This window comes from Chamaea fasciata, unplaced genomic scaffold, assembly GCF_029207755.1.
Source record: "Chamaea fasciata isolate MVZ Bird 193981 ecotype frontalis unplaced genomic scaffold, bChaFas1.0.hap1 SCAF_98, whole genome shotgun sequence".
NCBI lineage: Eukaryota > Metazoa > Chordata > Aves > Passeriformes > Sylviidae > Chamaea > Chamaea fasciata.
Genome location: NW_027094183.1, coordinates 161,622 through 183,390, shown reverse-complemented (window position 1 = coordinate 183,390; position 21,769 = coordinate 161,622). Strand labels below are relative to the sequence as shown.

The 21,769-nt window shown below is 53.0% G+C and overlaps 1 protein-coding gene across 1 annotated transcript; it reads right to left on the bottom strand.

Moving 5' to 3' along the window:
* Positions 1 to 16,409: 16,409 nt before the first annotated feature.
* Positions 16,410 to 18,786, bottom strand: LOC136304476 (serine/threonine-protein kinase pim-1-like). Its single transcript, XM_066207999.1, has 7 exons — positions 18,603 to 18,786; positions 18,190 to 18,518; positions 18,022 to 18,072; positions 17,476 to 17,842; positions 17,082 to 17,258; positions 16,682 to 16,835; positions 16,410 to 16,450 (listed from the first exon to the last, which is right to left on the bottom strand). The coding sequence occupies exons 1-6, from the start codon at positions 18,784 to 18,786 to the stop codon at positions 16,729 to 16,731; spliced, it is 1,215 nt and encodes a 404-aa protein (XP_066064096.1). The 3' UTR covers positions 16,410 to 16,450; positions 16,682 to 16,728.
* Between the last annotated feature and the right edge of the window lie 2,983 nt (positions 18,787 to 21,769).

Below are 21,769 nucleotides of genomic sequence, written 5' to 3'. Positions count from 1 at the left end.
GAGTCGCGGAAGATGAGAGGATTTCTCTCCAGCAATGATATCCTGCCCCTTGGCAGATATCAGGCAGTTCAAATCAAATTTCAGGTTTAGCTCACAACACTCAGGATGCTGACAGATGATGGAAGCACTGTCACAGCAGCTCTAGCTTGACTTTCTGCCTACACTACTGTACATTTTAAACCACTTCTGAACAGGATCACTAGAAATGGGCAGCCATCCCTAAATCATCCCTGAAAACACAATGGCATCCAACAGGTGTTTGCTTGAGTTATGCCCCTAAGGGAAGGCAGTACTTAAACAGGCATAGAGAGGATAAAAGGAATAATTCTGTCCCTAAGAGCTGCCTCCTTCCCCTGTCTCCTCATTTGCCAAGGCCACGCACGAGGCCGATCAGCGCCGCCGGCGCCTCCGGAACCACCTGCAGCTGGCGGCCAAAGGTGACCAAAAAAACCCCCCCCAAAAAAAACCCCAAAAAATTTGGGGGGAGGGGGAATCCCTCCCCAGAATGATATTTTTACATTTTTATTTATTTCGGGTTTTTTTTGTTTGTTTAATCAGGCCCTCTCCGGCAAACCTTCGCTCAAAACCCGCTGAGCTCCCCCGGGGCCGCTCCGGCCGCGCCCTCAGACACCCCGAAAAGACCCTGGAAAGACACGTTGGGCTGAGGGGGGATCCTGAAAAATTCAAAATAATTAAGAAACGGAAATATCCGACTCGTTTTTTTGGGGCAAAAAACGGATAAAATCGGGAGGTTTTGGGGCGGTTTGGCCTCCGGGGCTTGCCGTACAAAATGGCGGCGCGGTGTGAGGGCGACAAAATGGCGGCTCGGAGATTTCGCCGTACGGAATAGAGAAAACAGAGATTTGGGAGGAAAAAAAGGGGATTTCAGGGAAAAAGGGGATTTTAGAGATAAAAATTGGATTTTCCGCTTCTAAATTTGGAGAAAAAACGGATAAAATCGGTAGGTTTTGGGGCGGTTTGGCCACTGGGGGTTTCCGTACAAAATGGCGGCGCTGTTTGAGGGAGACGTGAGGGCGACAGAATGGCGGCGTCTTGAGGATCGTGCCGTACAAAATGAAGAAAACGGAGATTTGGGTGGAAAAAGGGGATTTGGGGGAAAAAGTGGATTTTAGAGATAAAAATGGAAATCTCCGACTCTAAATTTGGGGGGAAAACGGCAAAATTTAGGGAGTTTTGGGGTGGTTTGACCGCTGGGGATTGCCGTACAAAATGGCGGCGCGGTGTGAGGGGTGAGGAGCGGGCGGCAAAATGGCGGCGCCCGGAGGATCTTGCCGTACAAGATGGCGGCGCGCGGGGGTTTTTTTTTGCCGTACAAAAACGAAGAAAATGGAGATTTGGGGGAAAAAAATGGGATTTAAGGGGAAAAAAAGAAATTTTAGAGAGACTAATGGAGATTTTGGTTGGGAAACGGGAAAATTTGTCGGGTTTGGGGTGGTTTGGCCGCTCGGGGTTGCCGTACAAGATGGCGGCGCACGGGGGGTTTTGCCGGATAAGACGGAAATTTGGGGGGAAAATGGAGATTTTGGGGAAAAAAGGGAGATTTTAGGGGGGAAAATGGGGATTTTAGAGGGAAAAACGAAATTTTTTTGGGAAAAAAATCGCTTTAAAAAGAAAAAAAATCCCCAAATCGGCAAAACCTGAGGGGAAAAATTTTCCCAAAAACCGCCTCAAACTCCCACAAACAAACAAACAATCAAAAAAAAAAACAAAAAAAAACCCGCGGCGACAGCAAAACAACAACAACAAAAACCGGCGAGCTGAAAATTTATTGAAATTAAATTTAATTTAATTTTAATAAAATAATTAAATAATTAATTATTTGATTATTTTAATTAAAATTTTTCGATCCCAAAAAATCCCAAAAATTCACCCCAAAATTTCCACCAAAAATCCCCAAAAATGACCTGAAAATTTCCACTGAAAACTGAAAATTTTTAAGCCTCAAAATCCCTCAATTTTACCCCAAAATTCCCGCTAAAAATTGGGATTTTTAGAGCCTCAAAAATCCCCAAAATTCACCCCAAAATTGGAATTTTTGAAGTTCCAAAACCCCCAAAATTTCCACCCAAAATCCCAAAAATTCACCCCAAAACTCCCACCTAAAATCCCTCAAAAACCCCAAAATTCCCACTGAAAATTGGGATTTTCAGAGCCCCAAAATCCCCAAAAATTCACCCCAAAATTTCCACCCAAAATCCCAAAAATTTACTCCAAAATTCCCTCCCAAAATTGAGATTTTTAAAGCCCCAAAATCCCCCAAAATTCACCCCAAAATTCCCACTAAAAATTGGAACTTTTAGAGCCCAAAAATTCCCCAAAATTCACCCAAAATGCCCTAAAAATGACCCAAAAATTCCCACTAAAAATCAGGATTTCAGAGCCCCAAAATCCCAAAAAATGACCCCAAAATTCCGACTGAAAAATGGGGTTTTTTGAAGCCCCAAAATCCCTCAAATTATCCCCAAAATTCCCACCCAAAACGCCAAAAATTCACCCCAAAAATTCCCATTAAAAATCAGGATTTCAGAGCCCCAAAATCCCAGAAAATGACCCCAAAATTCCCACTAAAAATTGGAATTTTTAGATCCCCAAAATCCCCCAAATTCTCCCCAAAAATCCCAAAAAACCCCCCAAACCCCCTCCCAGTACAAACCAGTACAAACCAGTAAAGAAAAACCCCAAACCGGTATAAACCAGTATAAACCAGTACAAACCAGTCACCCCAAATCCCTTCCCAGTTCATCCCAGTTCGTCCCAGTGACCCCTAAAGCCCCTCCCAGTACAAACCAGTAAGGAAAACCCCCAAACCAGTACAAACCAGTATAACCCAGTACAAACCAGTATAAACCAGTAACTCCCAGTATCCCCCAGCGCCGGGCCCTGGCCCTGAGCCGATCCCTGGAGGTCACCGAGCGTCGAGAGATCCCAGTTCAAACCAGTACGGACAGGTGAGGGCACTGGAATGGGGACTGGAGGGCACTGGTTTATACTGGGATGGACTGGGAGTGGGTTTGGGGGTCACTGGTTTGTACTGGGATGGATTGGGAGTGGGTTTGGGGTCACTGGTTTGTACTGGGATGGACTGGGAGTGGGTTTGGGGTCACTGGTTTCTACTGGGATGGACTGGGAGTGGGTTTGGGGGTTACTGGTTTATACTGGTTTAAACTGGTTTCGGGGTTTCTGGGCGTGGTTTACCCTTTGCCCCTCCCCCACATGTGAACCGATCACGCCCCTCATCAGGCCACGCCCCCTTCCCTTATATAGATCGACAACAAGGGCGGGGCAAACTGGGCGGGGCCTGGGGGTTACTGGGTTCTACTGGAAGGGAGTGGGAGGGGCCAACGCTGCTCTGACCCCGCCCACCGCGCCGATATGCAAACTTATGTAAATGAGAACACAAATAAACGCGAATGACGTCACTGACCACGGGGACTGGGAGTTACTGGTTTGTACTGGGAGGGGCCTGGGCGTGACTCAGACCCCGCCCACCTCACCGAGGCGCCAGCCTTATGTAAACTTATGCAAATGAGAGGCGAAATAAACGCCGGTGACGTCATTTGTACGCAAAGGAGCAAAGCGGCGCCGCGGGGCATGACGGGATACACCGGGGCGCAGAGCGGCGCCGCAGGGCATGACGGGATACACCGAGGCGCAAAGCGGCACCGCGGGGAATGACGGGATACACCGAGGCGCAAAGCGGCACACGGCATGACGGGATACCTGCAGTTCCTCTCCTAAAGGAAGGCTCAGCCTGGGACTCATTCCTCTCTCTTCCAAGACACCACTTTAGAAAACTGCAGGATTCCAACCTAACCCTTCCTCCAACACAGGGGCCGGAAGAAAAGATTCAGAATTTCTGTCCACCCCCATAGGTTCAGCCATACAGCTATGGCAAAATGCATCTCTTCTCTGCAGTCTTCTCACGTAAGATTTGGTTCTTTAATAAACCTTTCCTCGCAGGAGCAGTCTTACATCAGTATGAGATTTGTAATGTTTTAAGCAAATTTATAAACCAAGGGTTTGTAGTTGCACATACAGCAGAGATTCCAGAGGACAGCAGAGCAGACCAAATGCGGCCAGACTGGTGTTTTAAAACTGAGGTCATCGACTGATTCCTGTGATCCACGATCCCAACACCAGGCCACACCTGGTGTTCTTGCCTCTAGAGAAAAGCACACAACCTGTTATCTCTGCTGAGCTCATTTGGTACCATTTAATACGTATTTATCACACACTCACAAAATGGCAAGTGTGGTTGCATCACTACCACAAAATGCTCTTGGGGATTTACTCAATCATTGATGATTACAGAAATGGTAAGAAGAGAGGCCAAACAATAGGGTGAAAAGGTGGATTTGCCCTACACAGCATCCAAATTCTTAACAACAGGATGGACTTTGCCACTTATTGCTAATGCTAACTCACATAGAAGGAGTTAGAAGTTTGATCTGCAAGACAGTTCACACAAGGCCACAAAGGAAAACAAGCACTTTACATGTTGAATTTCACCCCTGTTTATGAGGTTTTCTCATGATATTTAACTTCAATTATCAAACACAAATTTTCAAACATACTAGTGAACATCCCTCAGTCCAGAGTCTGTGCCTATTTCTTGCTCTAAGTTAGATGAGCAAACAGATAAAATTGTATCAGCTCCTTTGAACCGACCAATTTCAATTCAACTGTGGTTACAGCATTTCACCGGCGAACAAAAAGCATGCACAGCTGAGTTTCAGAATATATAAATACTCACACAAAGCAACATTTTCAACTCCAAGAGTGTTTAGTATGACACACTTAACTACCTCCAGTACCTAAGAGATCTGTATTGAAAAATCTGAGCCACGTTACTAATTTTAAGTGGACACTAAAAAACCAAACCCAAACATTAACATGCCACATGTCCTGGCTCTGTTAGCACTGCATTGGCCATAAACACACAATAATTTTGATTCCAAAGATTTCTCAAGGTTTCCTGGGTTTTTGTTGTTCCTACAAGTATCCCAGCTTGTTTTTACTCACTGTACCAGTCTCAGGTTGTAAACACAAGTGGGCTGTGACTCTCCCATGAGCAAGTTTTTTCATGTATTTGCAAAACTGACCGCACGAACGTGGTTACAGCTGCTCACATGCTCTACTGCCTACACACACTGAAATGCCAAACAATTAAGGAAGGCTCCAATGAATTCTCAAGATATGGGATGCTTTTTAAGAGCTATTTCAAAAAATAACTAAAACCAATATTTGTTGATGCATTTACTACCACGTAATTGTACTAGAGCCCGTTGAAGAGACAAATTTGAGGGTCTTTTTTTAATGCCTTAACTTCATACTTGTACAGCAATCTAAACTGAAAAGCATCAAAATATACCACGTGGAATCACTAGTGCGACAACCAAGCCAAAAACAATCTCTGCTATCAATCTTCAGCAGCCAGCTCCCACTTTTTTACCCTGTTTTAGAAACCATTTCTTCTTACAGAGTCACTGCCAGGCCCTCACTTTGAGTCTACTGTGTTTGACAGATCAGCTACAACATTTTTCTTCTGTAAAACAACAGAACTTAGACCAGATTTTACTCAGCCAGACTCTGCAAGCCCAGGTGTCATTGCTTTACACTCACTGTGTCAGGTTCTCCTACCACCAAGCCCGAAGGTGCCACAGTGAAGGAGCTCTGGAACTTGCTGCTCTGATGAAGGCACTTGGTCCAACTGCAGAGTTTCCACTCTGTCTAACTGAAACCTTGACTGATGCCAGCTGCACCTCATTTGTTCCATCACCAGGTTTTCCTGAAGAGCAGCACTCACCCTCCAAATTTTAGCCCTGTAGGGGACAAAATGAAATTATACAAAAATATACAATGAACATCTATATTATTTATAAACTGAAGCATTTATGATTTATTTAGTGAAACTGTAAAGTTTAGCCCTCTAGGGGCTAAAATTAAGGGGACAACAAGTAGAAAGACAAGAGAAGCACAGTCTGTCCAAGAAATAAAAATAACTCAAGGCCCATCAGGAGTTTGAAAGTTTCCCTCAAATAGTAAATATCACACAAGCAAAACAGAAGTCTCCAAAGTATCTAACAGAATCATTTTGTAGAGATTACATCAGTACATCCACCATTTAATTAATTCATCAACAGGTGCTAAAACCCCTCCTTTATCTGTCCAAAGACCAATCGTGCACAGAAAAGAGGAACATATGGAAATGAAATAGAGTCTTGCAACAGGCAGGCATGTGGGAGACAGACCTTTTGGGGATCCCGAAGGTGGCAGCACAATTACTAAATTACCTAAGCAAGAGTCAGCCGCCAAAAACTCCTGGGGAAGCACCACGGCCCAGAGCTGCCCCTGCCAGTGTCACATGGGACAGCTGCAGCTTGTTTGGAGGAATACCCAAAGGTGATCCACCCAGAAGGAAAGGGATCCTGCTTTAAGAGAAGTCTCTAGTTCTTAAAGGATTGCTGAAAGTAAGAGTACATTTATTTGTATGTTTTACGCTTAATACTTGCTTGAATACCCCTCCAAAAATGTTGTTAATCTGATAACTAAGAACGTGCCATTAAAAAAAATGGCATGTTTTTGTCTCTTTCTTTCAAAAGTAAAATATTCCTTGTTGTTTAATGGAAAAGCTGGCTCCTCTCCAAACACATCCTGTGAGGCCTTTTCCAGTGAAGCAGTGTGCATAATGATAAATGAAAAAGGGAAAGGTTCTTGCAAGTATTTTTATCTGTAGTATGCAGGGGTTGATCTGTTACACCCAAAAATTATTTTCAACTTAAACAATTCACCTTTGCCAAATCCCTAACTCACTCTAAAACTCTAATAGGTACACACAACATTTCTTGTGAATAAGTTTGCAACAAATCCTACAAGTTCACCCTCAGGAAAGGTGGCAAACACCCCAAGGGAGTATACAACACACAATATACACTCCTTGGAAGCGGAGGGAGTGAGATTTGTCCTTCCTCCTTGTCTTGGTTTGGGAAGACAGGTATCTGCCAGGTAAAATTACAATCAGAGGCTCTTTGGCAAAGATTTGGGAAATAGGAATAGCAGTTCTCTACTAGTATGTAATACAAAGCAAACAAACACAAAAAACTCCCCCCCACCAAACAACTACAGCATTAATGACAAACGACAACAGTACCAAGAACCTCGAGGGCTTTGTTTCACAAAACCCAGGGCAGTTTGGTTTCGCTGTCCCTGCAGGATCCTCAGAGCACCAAGCTGGAACAGTGGAAAAGTCCCGGGCTGGTCGCTGGGATGGCAGGGTGTCCCGGCAGGCAGGGGCAGGATGTCCCGACAGCGCAGGGGGTGCAGGGTCACGCCGCAGCAAGAGGAGCAGCGCCGAAGGAGCCGAAGGCGAGGCAGGGCCTGGACCAGCTCCCGCAGGTGGCAGGGAAAACTCAGGATTCAGGCTGAACTGGTGATAGATTTCCCAGGACTGGATCCCTTTGGCCACAGTGAAACTCCTCCAGCCAGCAACAGCCGTTCTCTGCTCGGCGTGCTCTGCGGCGGCTGAGATCCTCGAGGAGCGGCAGACACGCGTCTCCCCGAACGCTGGAGAAAGAAAAGCACGCAGCTGCCTCAAGCTTTGTCTTTTACCGGCGTTATCTCCCCCTTCCACCTTTGTCCACCTCTTTGTTTCGGTTAAGTAAACCTTTGTTTCCCGATGTTGTCCTGCCACACGTACAAATGTTACCCCAGCACCACGGGGGATCAGCTGGATGAAGGGGGATGAAATCCGGGATCATTCCCAACAGTGACGGCGCCTTTCCCCCCCGGGCCAGGATCGAGGCGCTGCCGGAGGAGCGGGAGCAGCACCGGTGCCGGGTGGAGCATCCCGGAATGCCGGAGCCCGGCATCTTCTCCTGGGCCGAGGCAGGGAATGTGGAATGTGGTTAACTGGGAGTTTGGGAATGTGGCGCAGTGGGATGGAGGTTCCCCTGCCCCTCCTCACCATTCCGTGCTGCCCAGAGCCGGAATCCAGCAGGAATCTCACCCTGGTGGTCGCTGTGTCCGTCATCGCTGCCATCGTGGTCATTCTCCTCATCGGATTCAGCGTCTGGAAGCTCCAATCCGGTTCTGCCCAAACCCATCCTGGGGGCTCACCCTGCTCTTCCCCCCCTCCCAAGACTCCTGGAAATCCCCCCATGACCCCACCAGTCCGCCCCCAAATCCTCCTGGGTCCCCCCTAAGTTCCTCACGGGGATTCCTGGGATTGTCCCCATGTCCCCTCCTCCAGGACTCTGGGGTTCCACCCTGACCTGTCTGTGCCCCCCTGGTTTCTTCCACAGCCCCCCCATGATAGTGGGGGCAGGGGCCGAGTGCTGGTGTGCCCCTGCCTGCAGCAGATCCAGGGGTGAGGGAGTTCAGGGGAGCCCTTAGTATTTTGGGTCCCCTGGGAATTGGGGTGACCCTCGGGGTCCCCCAGGATCTCCCTGAACACGCTGACGCTGCCCAGTGAGAAGGTTTGGACCCGGCACGGGGTCCCAGCTCTGTCACCTGCCCTGCCCAGGTACCCCCCAGCTCCTCCCTGGGAACCTCCAATCTCCCCGTGACACCCCAACCTCCCCAGGAACCCCAAAAACATCCCTGGGACCCTCCAAAAACTCCCCAAGATTGCAAACGCCCCGTACGAACCCCCTAAACCCTCTCAGGACATCAAAATTCCCATGGGACCTCCCAACACGCCCCCAAGCCCCCTTGAGAAGGTTTATACTTGGCACGGGGTCCTCATCACCACCATCGGCATCACCCAGGTAGCCCCAGACCCCCCCGGGACCCCCAAACCCTCCCGGGACCCCCAACCCCCCCATGGGGGCTCCACTACCGGAATCAACGGGAGTGGTGTCGCCCTGTCAAGGGGAGTTAAAGCGGCGCCTGACTGTCGGGGGTTCTTAAAGCCGTGATGGTGGGGAGACCCCCAAAACTCCACCCTGGGGGGCACTCTCCCATTTGCTGCACTCGAGGGAGCCCCAGACAATGACGGGTCCTGGGCTGAGCCCCCCACTCAGCCGGGGCTGTGGAGGGAACTGTGGGCGCTGGGACAGGGCTTGGGAGTCCTGGGGTTTACTGGGGGACCCCTACTGGGAACTCCCTTCCCGCTGTCCCACCTCCCCCTATCCCCCCCCTCACCCCTTTCCCATTGTTCCCCCAAACCTCCGCTGCCCCCAGCTCGGTTTGGGGGTGACCCACCCCTTTCCCACCGTGTCCCGGCCCGACCCCGCTCACCCGAGAGCTCCCGGCCCGCGGCCGCACGGACGGAGGAGGAGGAGGAGGAGGAGGAGGGACAGAGAAGGAGGAAGAGGAGGGATGGAGGAGCTGGAGCCGGCAGAGGAGGCACTGCGTGACTTCACTGCTCTCTGGATCTGCAGCTCCTTCGCCCCGGGACCATCGCCCCCGTATCCTGCGGGTGACCGGGGAGGGGGAGCGCGCCCCAAATATCCTGGGCGGTTTTTTTGAAGTGGGGAGGGATGTTTGGAGCTCACATAAAATATATTTATGGCTCCCGGGGCTTTTTTCTGTCGGGGCCGGGCAGCTTGATGTTTGGATCTGGCAGGGCTCCAGAGCTGAGGCGCAGATGCCCCTCAAGGGGACATGGGGGGTCCCCGGGAGGTGTTTTTGGGGGTCCCGGTGGCGGTGCCGGCAGAGCCCCGGCGGGAGGCGGGTCCCCCCGCGGTGGGGTTGGGCTTCCTTAAGTTGGTGCGTGTCTCTTTGGTGCTGACCCTGCCCGCCAGCTAAACCCTGCGGGCCCCATAGAACCAAAGGTGCCCTGGGAGCCTGCAGGGCCTTGTGGAGCCAGGGGACCGCAGTGACACTGTGGATCTCCTCTCTTCACAACTGTTTTTCAAACTGCAATATCAGTAATTGCTGCCACGCCATAGGCTTAAATAATCCACTCTGTTCACTATTGTTTCAAAGGATGACTTTGATTTCTCCTTGACAATCTGCATCAATTCCTTCTCCCATGACATCAACGCTTTTCAAGGCCAAGCTCCAGTGAGCAGTTCTCAAACCTCCAGTGTCCTGGAGAAATCTGAGTTCCTATTCCTGTATTGATAACTCTCATTTGCTTCTGATTTGTCCTAATTAATTCTAATGCATGAAGGTCCAGCCCTGCAGCCTCTGGGGTGGCCCTGTCAGGGGCCATCACACCCAGAACAATTTCCCCAGAAGTCAAAGTCTCACTGTGCACGGTTGTATTCGCAAACTGGGCGCAGCTGTGCACATCCAGGGGTTTCCATTTCCCCACTGGGTCCATTGTTAAGGGTATGGAGAACATCTGTGGGATGGGTTCTCCATCAGGACAGGTTCCCATCTCCTCATTTTTTCACCTGCTCTTTCAACTGCCCCTTTGTCTGTTTGATGATCCTGCAGCTTGTGAATAGTCTGGTACATGAAAACACCAGCAGTCCAAATCACTGTATTTTCACAGTAACAGACAAAGCATTCCACACCACAGTATCAGCAAACCGCATAAAAATCGCCAATTTCATCCCTTCCTCCTTTATTCCTTGCAAGCAGTCTCACAAAGTTTAGCACTGACATTTGAGTCGTGGCCAATGCTTTTCTGTAGGGTATTTAGTGTCACATCCCTGAGCAGCCAAAGGTGGCAAATCAGTATTGTCAGCATTACTGCACATTATTATTATTGTTTCACATATAAAGATAGAGATATAGATAGAAACATAGATTTAGACATAGTGTAACACGAGGCTGGTGGGTTGGAGACAGACACACCACACAGTATCTTGTTGAGTTCTGACCAACAGCCACAATTTATTGTTCCAAGCTCCCTTTTATGGTGAGTTTGAATTTCCCAGGCTTGGAAAGCCAACTGGTTGGGAATCTCTGCACTGCCCACATCTCTGGCCAGGGGTGTGTCTGCAGCCAGGGCTTGGCTGGGCTTGGCTGAGCTCTTTGTTCCCCCGGGGACTTCTAGAACAAGCCAGGTCAGCCCAGTTGGGTCTGTTATGATCAGACTCGTTATGCCCAGCTGTGAACCAGCTGGACCCTGCTACATCTCCTGCCTTTGCTTTTATTAAAATGCAGATTGTTTTCCGTTATCCCATTTGCAAGGGCCCTTTTGCAGACAGGGTAACACAAGACAGCATGGGTTTAATTTGAAGGAGGTTTTGACAAACTTAATTCTGCTCAGCCAGTGATGTGTCCCATGTACCACTGGAGCTGCAGCACTCACTCCCAGGAGCTGTCAGGCGAGATCACAATCTTCCGGGCTGGCGTGTTACAGGTTAACTGCTTATGGTTCCAAACTACAACTTAACACTAAAACAAGAAAACGTTCAACTTTTAAAACCCTGAGAAAAACCAATTAACAGAATTAACAAGATTAACAATTAACAGAAAAACAATTTGTAAACAGAAAAAACCACTCTGTAAACAGAAAACCAGTTTGTAAACAAACAGAATCCTTAAATGCACCGTCACTCTAAGAGTCCCAGCTCTCCACGAGGTCGGTGAACAAGCTGTTTCCAGCACTGTTCCACACACGGCTCCACACCGTCTGTGGAGGGGCCACCAGGAGAATGCTGCTGGTGGTCTTGGACAGGACGTAAGGTAGGACAGACACGTCGGGCAGGTGCCCAAAGCGTTCCAGTGTCCTTGCAAAGCACTTTGCAAGGCTGTACTGTTAGCAAAACACCATTAGAATTGCTCTTGTGTCACAGAGACAAGACAACTTTTGAAGCATCCGTAGCATTCAACTGTAAACACCTGCGACAACATTTGATAATTAACTGTGCAGTTAGTTCAAAGACAGTGGGTGCCGTCTTTTTTGCTTGATGAGGTGGAAGCATTCATTCTGGAATGTGCAAAGTATCAGGCCAGCGTGGATTCCACTGCCCAATAACACCAGTAGGATGAAAACTAACAATGAGAATAAACACAGTGATCCACACCTCTGGGCATATCCGGTGGACTTGTCTGTTGGTGATAGCTTGCTCTGCTGTTTCAACAGCAGCTTTTGCCTCTAGGATTAATTTTCTGGGGGAAGTTAATTCAGAGTCACCCTTTAGGAGGTCAAATAAAGGTGCTAGTTGAGAGTCAGTCAGTCCTAGGTAAGGTCTGACCCAGTTGATGGTACCCAAGAGTTTTTGTGCATCGTTTAGAGTTAGAATTTTGGTTGGAAACGGAATTGTTTGTGGCTGTATGGTCTGGTTCATTATTTTGAGTCCCAAATATTTCCAGGGTGGTTGCTGCTGCACTTTCTCTGGTGCTACTTGCAGCCCAAGTGGTTTGAACGCTTGCAACAGGCTTGGCTGAATCAATGAGGGTTCTTTTCTGGTTTGGGTTGCAATCAAAATGTCATCCAGGCCATGGTAACAGTATGCCCCTGGAAACTGTTCTCTCACTGATCAGAGTACCTGAGCAACACCCCACTGACACATCGTGGGGCTGTTTCCCACGCCTTGGGAAAGTTCTTTCCATTGGTAACGTTGCACTGGTGCAGTGTTATTAATAGAAGGCACGGTCAAGGCAAACTTTGGGGTATCATCTGGGGGTAATGGAAGAGTGAAAAAACAGCCCTTTAAGTCCACAATCAGGATGTCCCAGGAGGCAGGCAGCACTGTGGGACATCGATGGCACACCAGGCTGCAATGTGCCCATTCTCTCCATCATGGAATTGGTTTTTCTCAGGTCATGGAGTAACCTCCACTTAGCAGATTTCTTTTTTATAACAAATACTGGGGTGTTCCAAGGGCTCATAGATGGCTCTATGTGTCCTTGAGCCAGTTGTTCCTGTACCAGGGTTTTTAGGGCATCTAAGTCTCTCCTTTTCAAGAGACCACTGTGGTACCCACTCAGGCTGAGTAGTGAGCCATTTCAGAGCCAGTGTGGGGTACTTTACACCCTCTAATACAGTGGCCCCTGTCAAAAATCTGTTCCCACCTCAGCCCACTCCAGAGCCAGAGAACTCTAGGGAAGGGCTTCCCATCCAGGAATTTCGGATAGGACTGATTCCTCACCTTTAGATTTAAAAAGTGTCATTTTGTGCTGATCCGGCCAAGCTATGCCAATTTTGTTTTCGCAGTGGGCAGGCTCAGCACCAAGGACACAGACACCACCTGAAGGAATCAGTGAAATTTACTACAGTTCAAAGCAGCAAAGGAGCACAGAAGGAGCAGCTCAGCAATGCAGCCAGCCGTCACTACCACGGATTGCCCGCAGTGATTGAGAAAGATCCATCACCAGTTACCCTCAGCCTTTCCCATCACCCACACCCACACAGCAGCTGGGGAAGCTGTCACAGCCAAGGACTGCAGAGCCTCTCCCGGACACTGGGAATTCCTGCAGCTGCCTCCAGCCACAGCTGAGGCTCCAGCCTGGCTGGGAGAGGGCCCAGCTTTGATAGTGCTGAATAAACAAACTGCCAGCAGCACTCCTAGTACAGGAACATCTGGTTGCATCCTCCTCTTGGGTTTCTCCCAAAGCCTGGCCAGGGCCCAAGGAGGAACCAGGGGAGTTGCCTTTGACCCTACAGCCCCGAACAAGGCCAGATGTCAGACTTCATGGCCTTGTCTGGCTTCTAAATACAGAAAGGTCAATACATGGTTCACTAAGGAGAGGATGCATCTATTACAACGCTAATGACGGTGCGTATTTTGTTAACGAGCAGATACAAAGATAACCTTTGGCTGGAAGGTTCATCGAGAGGTCACCTTTGGCTCAGGGCCGCTTGTTCAGGCCTCAGTCAGGCCTCTTGTCCAGGCCTTGGCACTTCAGGCTTTAGTGCTGGGCTTGACACTGCTGGCTTAACACTGGGACTTGATGAGCTCCCAGGTCTTTCCCAACAGAAAGGATTCTATATTTCCATGATTTTATCTGCTGGATTCAGTCAGGTCCATGTTAGCAGCATTACTTTGGTCAAAAAGTTCCCTCTTGGTCAGCTCTTGTGGCCTAAGGCTTCAGCTCCATCAGCTCCTGGTGCTAAGCTGCTCACGCTGAACGAGACGACTCAGAGAGAAGAATACAGTTCATCCAATTCCTTCTGGGACACTGAGAGGGGAGGGTGTGCAAACAGGAGCATTGTTTGGTGTCCCCTCGTCTCTGCCCTTCACGCCTTTCAGCGCTTAGAAACAGCCGAGAGCTTTCTCCAAGAGTGCAATGAAGCAGCTGTTCCTGCTCCCAGGTCTGGCTCTCTCCAGTCTCTGACCTTGCCTGCTTTTGCCCCTCTTGCTGTGCCCTCTGTTCCCCCGGGGCTCGGTGGCTGCTGCCCAGGACTGTGGAAGTGGCACAGATCCAGGGGTCGAGACCCTCCTTCCTCTGCCCTTGCAGCTGCCTGCTCACAGCAGCCTTTTCCATCTGGAAGCTCCACGTGGAGAGGGAGTCCTCACCTCTGTTCCTTGCACAACCCCCAGGAGCCCAGGGCTGCCATCTCAAGTCCCTGCGGGCCCTGAGGGCACCCGGGTGCCTCAGGCTGCTGTGACACCACTGCCCACGGGAGGGAACAGTGGCGGGGGCTGTGCTCAAAGCCAGCTCCATGTGCTGCTGTTGCTGCTGCTGCTGTGGGGGTCGTTTGTCCAGCCCTGCCCCAGACTGAGGGATCGGATCCAGGCCCTGCTGCTGCTCCCTGGGGATCAGGCACAGTTTGGTTGTCGCCGTCAGGGCCAGCAGAAGCCGTGGCCGGAGCAGCGGGTGCTGACAGTGCCCCGAGGCCCGGGGCCGGAGGTGTTCCTGTGCTGGGGGCTGGCCGGAGCTGCCCCTTGTTCTCCCTCTGCCTCCCGCAGAGCTGGGCCGGGCACAAGTGGGGCAGCACAGCAAACAGGGAGCCTGCCAGTCTCTTCCAGCCCTGTCTGCTCAGAGTTTGGGCCTTGGAGCTGCAGCTGGACACAGGCAGCTGCTCCTGCTCCCTCTGCGTGTCCCCGTGTTCAGCAGTGCTGCTCCATCAGTCTGTGCCCAGCAACGGGGAAAAGCCTCAGCCCTGCAGGGCCAGGAGCTGCCGGGCTCTGCCTGGGGAGCTGCTCCACACGGGAACCAGCAGCAAAGGACATTCCTTCCCTAGGACAAGTTTTCTATTAAGAAAAAAAAAAAAAAAGAAAATTAAAAACAACACAGAAAAAAAAGTGGAAGATAAAAACAAAACCCAAGTGCAGCGTAGTAAAAATACTTTATAGCTTTGGATAAAGAGATAACTGAACTTTTTCAAATGAGATCTCCGTTATTTACTCCATAAATGTGCTGATGGCATGGATCCATCCTACTGACCTCAGCAGCCTTTTAAAAAAGATTTTGTGGTTTGTTTCCAGTATTATTTTAAATTGTGATTGAAGCAATAGGAAATTGCTTTGTGCCCTGCCAGCTCCATGCAGGACTGGGAATCTAAACTTTGCCAAACCCCAAATCCTTTACAAGACGACCTTCCTTCTCACCCTGTGAATGAGCTGCACATTCCCTTTGAAATTGTCAGGGGTTTCTTAAAGACGCAAAGTCCCACTTACAGCTTTTTGCTCTGCTTGGGAAGTGCAGAAGGGCAATTCTTCATCCATCCGCTCCAGACTGCACTGCCTTAGGAACGCCGTCCACTCGCCAGGTTTTGCTCACTTGTGGCACTTCTGGAGGAGGAAGAAAGGGCACTTGCACGATTTCAGCCAAAAAAGGAATGAAGAGCGGGACAGACAAAACATCCTGTGGAGATCCAGGCGTTCAGCTGGAACTGTGGAGTGCTTGGGTTCTTGCCAATTGGATGTGGATCCCTCACTGCAATCTCTTGGCCTGCAGGAGAGTCTCACTCACCTGCAAAAGCAGAAAGCTCACTCGGTGGGCTCAGAATGGGCTCGTCTGATGCAAAGCTGTCAGAGCAATGTGAGGGCAGAGCCGGCCCAGCCGTGCCTGGGGCTGAGCCCAGCAGAGCCCTGGCAGAGCCCAGAGCAGCCTCAGCACCCGCAGAGCCCGGCTGGAAGGAGAGAAACCAGAAACTGCCCGTCAGCCGAAGGCTCCTGTCCCCTCGTCCCGACCGCCCGCAGTGCCCAGGCCACGCTGGCCGTGCTCAGAGCTGGGCCCAAAGCTGCCCATCACTGCTGCCTTTGGGGGCAGAGCAGGAGGGCAGGACACGTGCCCAGCCTGCAGCCAGCCACGGCACATCCAGCCCTCAGCAGCTGCGCAGAGCCAAAAGGCAGCTTGACGGCCGAGTGAAGAATCTGTGGCGTCTGCCCCAGCAAAGGGAGGAACCTTTGGTGCCCGGCCAGGCCGTGCCATGCCCACATCTGGGAGCATCCCCCCAGCTGTGGACTCACCTGCAAATTGGGCCCCAGGGAGCGTGTCTGAAGAAGGTGCCAGAATCCAAGTCGATCATCCTCAGCTGCCGGTGGCCAGGTCGAGGAAGAGCTTGGCATCCTTGGGGTTGTCCTTGGTGTCTCCAGCAGCAGCCCCACCTGATACAGCTTCTCCAGGGGCTCCTCCTTCCCTGGGGGCCAGACCAGGCTGTCAGTGCTCTGCCCAGGGCCCCAGCCACCAACGAACCAGGACAAGCATAACTAGGGTGGATGGTGGCCACCAGTGCTTGCTACACCAGGTCTCCAGCTCCGCCCCAGCACAGATGTTCCCATCTGGTCATCCCTGCTCAGAGCTACAGGCAGGACAAAAACACTCTGGTTTTCTTTAGCACTGATTGCCATGAGATGTGTGGAGCTCTTACCTGTCAGGTCTTTGGATCAAACTGTGCACATGGACCTCTCCCATCTTCTAGGGACGATGAACACCCTGCAGCCAAGGATCATTGAAGAGGTCTTCTAAGGATGGCCTGTCCAAGGGTTGCATGGACAAACACCTCCTGATAACATTTTGGCACTCTGAAGAGAGAAACCAGAAACCAGCAGTCAGTTGGAGAAGGATCCCGTCTGCTTTGCCCCTCCATTCCCGTGCCCAGGCCATGCTGGGTGTGCCCAGAGCTGTGCCTAAACTTCCCCATGGATTCTCTGTTTGGAGGAGAGCAGGACATGTGCCACCTCCTCAGCAGCTGCCAGAGCAGGGTGCTCATCAGCCTGCTGCTGTCTCCCAGCACCGGGATTCCCCTGTGCCCAGAGATGAGGACCCACCTTGAGAGAGCCATCGTGGGAACAAGATGCGCCCCCAGATGAACTGCTGGCCCCTCCTGAACGGGTGCTTCCCCATGACCAGGTGGTACAGCAGGAGGCCCAGGGACCAGATGGTCGCTGCCTCGCCGTGGTAGTGTTGGTGGTGGATCCACTCTGGTGGGCTGTAGGGCAGGGTTCCTATGGAACACAGACGGAGTTCATCAGGGGATGCTGCAACTCCTAAAGCCTCGCCCCGGCATCCCTGGGCGTGTGGGGGCTGGCCCCCTCCCGCCCCCACCCAAAAGCAACTTGGCTCAAGAAATAACGCTGCTCCTAGCAGCGAGAGGGGGAAGCCGCGGTGCTACAGCCAGGCTGGGCCGTGAGATGCCCAGGAACATCCCCTGAGAGGGCTCACCTGCAAATTGCCTGTAGGCTGTGTCTTGGAGGAAGGCGCCGCAGCCAAAGTCGATCAGTTTGAGCTGCCCGGTGGCCAGGTCGAGCAGGATGTTCTCGGGCTTGATGTCGCGGTGCAGGACCCCGCAGCTGGTGCAGTGCCGCACGGCCGCCAGCACCTGGCGGAACAGCCCCCGCGCCTCCTCCTCCGGCAGGAACCTCCGCTCCGCCAGGAAACCCGAGAGGTCCTGGCACCGCTCCGGACGCTCCAGCACCAACAGGAAGCTGTTGGGGAGCTCAACCCACTCCAGCAGCTGAATGATGCCACCACATCCAGAGGACAGCCTGTCCAGCAGCACGATTTCCAGGGGCGCACGGGCGCCGTTGGGCTGCCGAAGGACCACGATGCCGTCAGTGGGGCTGAGGCTGTGCCAGGGCTCGGGAACCCCTCACCCAGCCCCGGATGCTCTGGGCCCCCCGCTCAGCCCACGCCCGCTCTCCCTGCAGGGCTCCCGCCGGCTCTTCCCCTGCCGGGCCCCAGCTTCTCCCGCCGGCCCCGCTCACTCACCAGCTCGCCCCAGTGCTGGACGCGGGCCCGGGGCACGCATTTGATGGCCACCTGCGAGCAAAGGCCAGCAGCGGGCTCAGCTCGCCGCCTGCCCCGCCGCGCCCCGATCTTCTCCTCCTCCTCCTCCGCCCTCCTCCTCCTCCGCCCGCCGCCAGCCCCGCCGCTCACCGGGGCGCCGTCCGAGAGCCGCGTCCCCGAGTAGACGCTGCCGAAGCCTCCGCGCCCCAGCAGCGAACCCAGCCGGTACCGGTCCTGCAGGGCTTCCCGCGCCTCCCCTGCGGGCGACACGCGGCCCTCAGCGCTCGGCCCGGGGCCAGACACGGCCCCCGAGCGCCCCCCGAGCGCCCCGGGCCGGGCATCCCCACCCGCCCCGGGCCCCGGCGGCTCGAGGCCGGCGGCTGCGCTGCCGAGCGGCGGAGCTCGGGCCGGGCAAGCCGCGGCGGAGGCGGCGGGAGCGGCCGCGCCGCGTGTGTCCGCGGGGCCCGGGAGGAGCCGGGGCCGGGGCCGGGGCCGGGGCGGGGGTCGGGGTTGGGGCCGGGGCCGGGGCCGGGGCGGGGGTTGGGTTCGGGGTCGGGGCCGGGATCGGGGCCGGGGCCGGGGCCGGGGCCGGGGCCAGGGTCGGGACAGGCGCAGCCAAAGCGCAGCGATGCCGCCCTGGCCCCAGGCACTGATGCCCGCCCAGCACCGCCACAGCCAGCACCGCCAGAGCCGGGCGGAGCCCAGACCGCGGCGGGACGCCCGGGGCCGGGGGCGGGCCCGGGGCATGGCCCAGCCCTGCGGGGGGAGAGGGAGAGGCCGGGACGGGGACGCCGAGAGGGGCCGGGGGGGTCGGGAAAGGGACACCGGGAGAGGTTGCGGGACAGCGAGACAGAGTGTGGGACAGTGGGAGAGGGAGAGGAGGAACAAGAGAGGGACGGGGACGGGTCGTAGACGCCGTAGACTCGCTGCTGCCGCTGCTGCTGCCGCTGCCGCCGCTGCAACTGGAGCCCTGGGGCCGTTTGTCCGCGTGTCCGTTCCACGCTCCAGCCCCGCGCTCCCCGGGGGCAGCCCGCGAGCCGCTCCAAACACGGCAACTTGGCCGTGCTGAGCCCAGATCCAGAGGCCTGACTCCTGCGCCGTGGCAGAGGAATTCCCTCGGTCGCTGCTGTGCATTGTCCCTGCTGAGGGTCAGACACTGTCAGGACACATTCCCTGGTTGTAGGATTCGTGCCCGACCCAAGCACGACGCTTATGTCTCCAGCGTTACTTTGCAGCAAAAACAGGGGAAGGCAAACTCTGTGTACGGCCCATGGTATTTTCGAGGGTCTAAAACTCACTAAGTCATTGATCTGAGAGGTGAGATCCATTTGGGATTAATGGCACGGAGAAGTAGTGCAACACGGAAAAGGGAAGCATAGAAATAAATAGAGGAAAACCTCTTGGTTTATTTCTTGCATTTTCATTTCACTTCTGGAAAGCTGTTGCAGTTTTCCAGCAACCTTCACCACAGTCCCAGCTACTCTTTTCAAGAACCTTTCGTGGAGAACGAGGTCGAGCTGCTGGCACAAGATGTGCCACCAACTGCAGCTTCTCCTGGATTTCCATACTGAGTGCAGCACGACTTTTGCAGCAAAGCAGGACAAATGTTTGGAAAACTTTACGATTTGTCCTTTCTTTTTTCCTTGTGGACTGGGGAGTTGTGCCATTGGTAAGGTTTTCCTTGTTACTGTTTTAATCCAAGAAAACAGGAGGTGGCACCAGCACTTGTTGGGAAATGCAACCCTGACTGAATCCAGAGACAGAATCTCCCTGACACTGTGTGAGCTCCCCGGGCTGGGCTCAGGTTCCTGCTGGGACTCTGCAGAGAGCTCCAGCTGGGATCAGCAGCAGCTGGAAATACCTCTGGGCATCTCCCTTTTCTGCTGCTCGGAGGAAGCAATGAAGTGAGTCAAGAAGTTCTGGTTTTTCTTTCTCCGGGTGCATTTTTGCATTTTGTTTGACACCCCAGCGGCAATTTTTGTGATGGCCTCTCTAAGTTGATTCTATTTCAGCAGCACCAGCAGCAGGGCTGTGTTGGAGCGCTGCAAATGTGGCCTGTGTGGCTTTCATTCCCCTCGACTTAGTGCCCGGGGACTTGGGAGCATTTCAATCTCTTCTTTGCACGGTGCCTGCACCAGAAAGACTGAGTTCACTGTCACAAAAGCACAGCGGGTAGCAAGGATGGAAAAAGGCAATTGCAGTTGTCCTGATAAAATCCAGTCGGCAGCCAGAGGGGTGCAGCAGCAGCCGCCATCTCCAATTGCCAAGGCAAAGGCAGCAGCAGCCTCCTGCCGTCACCTCAGGCTGAGTGAAACAGTGCTGAAAACAGCGCTGGAAGCCGACCCTTCCTTTCTCTGGAGGCTGGGTCGGGGCAGCACAGGCGGGCCCTGAGCAGTCTGGGCTGTTGGCGGGTGAGCGTTGCTCCGGTCCGCAGTGGAGCCGGACAAAGGCCTTGGAAGGCGAGGCAGGAGCAGGTGGGAAGGGGCCGGCGCTGCTGATGCTCCTGCCCGGGAGCCCCGGCCGGGCCGGGCCGGCGCCCGCTGCGCTGCGGCTCCTGCTGCTGCCAGAGCCGGGCGGGCCTCGGGGACAGGGAATGGACACGGGGGGACAGCAAAGGCCGGCGGGGCTGCGGGGATGCTGGTGCTGGGGCCAGCGCCGGCACGGAGCTTCGGCCGCAATTGACCCGGAGGGAACCGCTGGGCAAAGGCTCCATTTCAGCCTTTCTTTCCTCATGGCTGCGAAACGACCGAAATAAAAGGAGAACCAGCAGGGCCCGGCCCCTTCTCCTTCGGGAGGAGCTCCACGCCTGGGGCCGGGAGGGGCCCTGAGGGGCCGGGAGGGGCAATGAAGGGCCATGAAGGGCTGTCGGGGGCCAGGAGAGGTTCTGTGTAGCCAGGAGGGGTTTGAGGGGCCGTGAGGAGCCTCAGCCCCGGCACAGCGGGGTCCCACCGTGTCCCCAGGGCAGGGCAGCCGTGAGGGGCCGCGAGTGCAGACGTGGCAGCAGAGCGGGCTTGGGGCATCTCCGGGAGGGGATGAGAGCCTTCCCCAGCTCCAAACCACACCAAACCCACCACTAACAGGATTTCCCATCTTTAGAATCCACTGGCAACTTGGAGTCGACTGAACCGTTTAATCCCAGTGGAAAATGCAAGGGAATTTTCCTAATGACTTACATCCAGCCTTGGTTAATCGTGTCTAAGATTTAAAAATCTGACCAGTGAAAAGTAACACTAATAAATAATAAGAACAATAGCAAGAAATAAACTCCCAAATCCCAACACTCAGCACCACACCAAAATGACAAACCTCATTTTTCTTTACTAGCACAAGGTTCATGAAAACAAATCCTGTTAACTTTCTCCACCTCACATCTTCCCCACCAGACAAATGAGGCCGTTTGCAGTGTTTAATACAAGTCACAATGGAGGGCTGGAGGAAAGAACGACGAGACACTACCAATTTACATGTCAAACCCAGCGGTCCAGCTTCAAAGTGGAGAGAATAAAATGGAATGGGGGCAGAGGCTGGTCAGATGTTCCTCTAAAGGATGGCAAAATCACCTCCAAGTGAACAGGAGGGGAAAATCAATCCCTATAAACCACCCAGGGTGTTCAGGGACTCAGCTGTGAGGAGCTGGACATGGACAGAGGCATCTGGAACAGTTCTTTCCTCAGGCTGAGCTCTCCAGCCTGGCCCTGAAGTCAATCAAGTGCTTTCCCAGAGCATTCCA